The sequence below is a fragment of the Cajanus cajan genome, chromosome 7 (assembly GCF_000230855.2).
Source record: "Cajanus cajan strain Asha chromosome 7, NIPB_CcT2T_4, whole genome shotgun sequence".
NCBI lineage: Eukaryota > Viridiplantae > Streptophyta > Magnoliopsida > Fabales > Fabaceae > Cajanus > Cajanus cajan.
In genome coordinates this window covers 37,629,935-37,635,498 of record NC_138523.1, presented here as the reverse complement: position 1 = coordinate 37,635,498, position 5,564 = coordinate 37,629,935, and the positions used below count along the sequence as shown (strand labels likewise).

At 25.2% G+C, this 5,564-nt stretch overlaps 1 protein-coding gene across 1 annotated transcript; it reads right to left on the bottom strand.

Moving 5' to 3' along the window:
- Window positions 1–246: 246 nt before the first annotated feature.
- On the bottom strand, window positions 247–741 carry LOC109791744 (zinc finger protein ZAT11). The gene has a single exon (XM_020351085.3). It carries the CDS (start codon window positions 739–741, stop codon window positions 247–249), a length of 495 nt encoding a protein of 164 aa, XP_020206674.1.
- Window positions 742–5,564: the final 4,823 nt, after the last annotated feature.

Below are 5,564 nucleotides of genomic sequence, written 5' to 3'. Positions count from 1 at the left end.
GTTAAACATCCAATATAACTATTGATTAATATGAAAGGTTCTTCCATCGTCAACAGTACTTCACATGGTGATTACTCTCGACTCTATTGAAACATCTTTAAACATTCACTAAACAATATCAGATAATCGTATATTAAAAAAAATAGTTACATGAAAGAATTTAAAGAATAAAAGTGTTAAAAAAAAAAAAGAGTAAAGAAAGAGCAATAATAATGAAGCAGTTGAAACAAATGGAAGTTACGATGATCATGTGAATAAATCAACAAGTATGGGTGCCTTGTCTCCAAACAACAAGTTGAGGTCATTCTGAAGAGGAGTCAAGTTCAAGTCCAAGCACAAAACTCTCGTACTATTGGACCTTTTAACAACCGGTACTTTTGCAACAACCTCAGCCTCATTGATCGAAGAAATGTCGCCTTCATTGTTGGCAACTCTGTGCCTCTTCATGTGTCCTCCCAATGCCTGGCCCAAAGAGAATCGCTGACCGCAAATGGAGCAGTCGTGCGTTTTGGGCTTGTTCCCCAACCTCAGAATCTTCCCCTCTAGTTTGGGCTTCTTGTGGCTGGCCCTGTGCCCACCGAGGGCTTGGAACGAAGAGAATTTGCGGTTGCAGGTCCTGCACTCAAATTCAACCGGGCCCAAAAGTTTCTGGGGCTTGCTTTCTCTGGGCTGAGACTGAGCCAGGAGCATTAGACAATTTCCCAAATCTATGTTCGCTACTCCTTCTCGCAGTCTCTTCATGGCCACACGTAGAATCTTTATGGAACGTAATTAACTAAGGTAGTGAAAGAGGCGAAAGAAGATTATGAAAACTTGAAACTCAGATGTGAATGTGAATATTTTATGTGTGATGGTAACCTTTGGGTGTGAGATTGGTATTTATAGGCTGTTTGAGACAAAGTCAATGACTTTGACTGATTTAAACAAATAAACCAATTGTTGGAGGCTTTTTGTTGTTTGATAATTAATTAATCATTATCGAATGCTTCAAATCAGTGCAAACTTTGAAAGTAAGAGGATTCGCGGTTGTTGAACTGCCTCCTTGACTTGGTATAATTTGGACAAAAGCATCTTAACATTTTGTTATTCTGATAAACAAAACCTAGTTACATATATATCTTTCGATCAAGAATTTTACAAATTCAAGGAATTTTACAGATTTAATAAATTTTAAATTTTTGATATTTGAATTACTTTGTTTTTAATTTCTATCATTCTTAAAATATTTTGTTTAGATAAGTCAATTCAAATTTCTTGAATTTTAAATTGTTGGGTTGAATATAAAAATTTGATTCCACCATGATAAAATTAATTTTAGAAATATATTTATATGTTGACATTTTAAAATTAAATTTTATAAAAATAAATATTAGCTAATTTTTTTTAAATATTTAATAATTTTAAAAATTAATATTAGATAATATTTAATAATTTTAAAAATATTTTTGAATATTCAATAATTAAAAACATGAAGAGATAATAAATAAGATAAAATATATTAGTGAAATAAGAAAAAAAATGAGGAATTCCAAATTTTTACTTTTTTGGGAGAATTTGAAATTTTACTATTTCAAGAAATTTTACAAATGCTTGAATTTCAAATTCTTTATAAATTTTTCATCCAAACAAGATATTTTATCTGAAAGAATTTAAAATTATTCTAATAAATAAATTACTCCATTTAAATTCTTCATCCAAACACACTATTAGAAGGGATTTCTTTTTAATATTAACTAGTGTATTGAATATGATAAATTTTTATTTTATCTAATAAAAATTATAATTTATAAATTTTTTATATAAAAATTATATCATAATAAAAAATAGTGTTGCTATAGGAATTATATTTTGTTTTTTTGGTAACTAATTTATCTTATGATACAGAATAATTTTTAACTACCGATAATTCTTTTAAAAAAATATTAAAATTTAATTTAAAAATAACAACAACGATGGTAAACTAAAAGATATCAGGAGTTAAGAATAATTTTTCAAAAACGTTATCATCGTCGGGAGAAGAGTTAGGGTAAATATACGATGATTCAGGTTTAATCTTTATTTTTTATTAGTATTTTAGTTTCTAAAATATATTTAATATATATATATAACTAAAATTTATAATAAATTATATATAAGTAAATATTATATTTGAATATATAAATTATATTTAAAATTTGTATAAATATAAGTTTCAAAAATATAAATTATATTCTAGATTTTTTATAAATAATTTATGTTACAACATGATATTTTTTTTTATGATACTTTATTTTAGTTAAAATTTAATTTTAAATAATTATGATAAGTAAAAAATTAAATTAAATAGATAAAAAATTAAAATCCTATCATCAAAGAAAAGCTTTTAAAAATACTTTCATATAAGTTAATGATTCATATTTAATATATAAGAATTGATAAGTATTTTGGCACGTGTGATGTATAAGTTAAATATTTATTATATATAACTAAAATTTATACAAATAAATACTATGTTTAAATATATAAATTATATTTAAAAATTGTAAAAAAAAATATTTTAAATATTTAAATTTATGATAAATAATTTATGTTATAGCACAAGATCATCTTTATTTATTGATAATTTATTTTTTAAATATTAAATTTTAATTTATAAATAATTATAATAAATAATAATCTAATTAAATAAGAATTTAAAAGAATTTTTACAAACTTTCTCATTGAAGAAAAATCTCTTTAAAAACATTCTCACAAATTCGTTCAATATACAAGGATTGGTTATTGTTGTTATAATTTTTTATATCAATAAAAAAAATGTTATCATCAAAAAGTATTTCTAAAAATACTCTAATTCAATATAATCATTTTCATATATATATATATACAGTGAGATATGGAAAAAATATATTATTGATAATTTCTTTTAAAATAATATTAAATTTGATTTTTAAAAATGAAAATGATAATATTTTTTTTCATCGGCAGATGAAAATGATACACTGTTAAGTATAGGAGATTATGAAGAAAAAAAATTCTCGAAAAATACTCCATTTAAGAAACAAAAGATAAAAATGCTTTAATTGAATAATAAGTTGTAAAAACACTTATTGAAAGACAGCTATTGTGATTTAATATTTAGGGTGGATAACGTTTTGTTAAGAATATGTTATCGAATTAAGAGAAAAAATAATTATCTACAACTTTAGGAAAAAAAAATATTTATCTACACCTTATCAGCTATAATGCTCTTGCTGCTTTCGAAATATGTGGTTACATGTTGGCACAATGTTTTTCCCTCACGTGGCTAACGTGCACTTGTTTAATTAAGAATTATAACTGTATATGGAAATTATATGTTGTTTGCATGCTACGCATTGAACAAGTCGTGTGCGGCGAACTAGCCAACCGAAGTAGCAAGTGGTTCTTCTTTCAAACTTGGAATGAAGTCATTGATAAAAATATCTTCTGTACTATACATGCATATGTACAAGGAAAATAATTAATTTCACGAAAATAAACCATACAAAATCAGAAGAATGTTTATAATTGGTTTATTTTATATATTAATCGATAGTTATTTTCTGTTAAAACATATACGACAATTTGTTGTTCTTAAGTTATACTTTGACCAAACCCAAAGATGTTCTCATGGTTGTTCTATCTTCATATGCTACCAAGATTAATGGTTGTATTGGATCACCTACATATACTTTTTGACTCTTACTTAAAAATTTAAATAAAATGATAATTATGTACGTTACATAAGTTGAGAATAAATCAGCAAGGTCAAGATGTAATTTAGAATGTAAGTCATATTTCAATCTTATTTAACTAATACAAATCATAATATAATCTAGAGCAAGTAAAGGACGTACACATTAGTTGATTATTATAAGGTTAAACAATTTAAATTTTTCAACATCACAAACTGATAGTAATAACCAACCATCTTTTATAAGAAATATAGAATGTGACAAATATCTTGTTAATTTAGAATTTTTTTATAAAAGACACATGTATAATTTTTAACATTCACTTATGAGATCACTTCTCACTTAAGTGTTGAAGTTGTAGGTGCTCTCATCATGAGAATGAATGAGAGAAAATTAACATTCATGATCAAACACTTATAGATTCTAGTAACAATAATGAAAATCGTAATTGATACTTGATAACATTGATGGTGCAACACAAGGCCTCTCTTTAGGAGATATGCATGTGTTTTGGAGTATTTTGAAATATGATCTATCTAGATATGGTTTCTTTGGTTGGACTTCATTATAATTACCTATCATGAGGTGCTTTTGGTCTAATTGCATCTTGTGTTGAGATGAGCTAGTTTAATGGATTGGGTTGTGGTCTTTAACCTAAATCAAACAATTCTCTTGAAAAAAAAAAAAATAAATAAAATATATATATATATATATATATATATATTTTTTTTTTTTTTTTTTATGTGTAAGAACTAATTTTGATATCACACACTCTATTCAATCAATTGAGGTATATCACTTTAATAAAGATAAAAAATAACACGTATAACTTGTGTTAATCAACTTTATATTAATTTTCTGTTTTATAACATACGCATGTTGTTTTGATGAACAATTTAGCACAAGTCAAAATAAAAATTTATTATGAATATAACTATTTAAGTAAGCATCGGACGAGTCTATCTTTATCTTTAAAGAATTTGAAAATATATTAGGATCATTTGCTATAACATGAATCTAATTCATCAAAATTTGATAAATTAGGGACAAAACTATATCAACTCGATTTATTGTCAAATTATATTAATAATATTGTGTACCATTAAATAATATATATATATATATATATATATATATATATATATATAAACATTAAATAAAAGACCATATCAACTTAACATTTTTGTTGAATTCTTATTTTGTAGGTAGTATTCCTAATTTATTGAGTTACGTAATGTGATTGTTGTTGAGTCGAATGATTTTTACTCATGAGGGGGTCAACATGAAATTTTCTACTATATAAATCATTTCTATAACGTATGAGTAATTATGTTAACTTATAAACTAATTATGACCTTTAATTAATTATTATAAAAATAAATAAATTTATCATGCATGATAGTTTATAATTAAATAACAATATAAAAGTAATTTATGGTAAAAAAAATTGTGATAACCTATTTTTTAAATATGAAAAGATTAATAAAAAGGCGTTAGGTATCCAAACTTTTTGAAGTTTGTTTTTTTTTTCTTAAAAAAGACAAGGAGGAGGGGCACCATTTGGCACACGAATCAATTCACATTCTCGCATCTCTTCATGAATATATAGAACGGAACAGACGAGGTTTAGCACGCATTAGTCCTCACTCCCCCGTCATCACCACTCCACTCTCATGTCATGATCACTCTTCACAGTTGACCACTTGACCCCCCCTATGCCACAGATCAAGTCACTAACGAACTAGGTTTTGAAATTCCCACTTTTTTTTCATCAAATTTATACAAGTGGAATTGTTTACATTCTTATACATGATTTTTTTTTTATCGCTATAATTTTATTTTTCTTTCGCATATGCTTCGGTTGGAGTTATA

Bases quoted from the DNA above. Each gene is read 5' to 3' on its own strand.
- LOC109791744 (XM_020351085.3), bottom strand. From the start codon at position 741: ATGAAGAGACTGCGAGAAGGAGTAGCGAACATAGATTTGGGAAATTGT.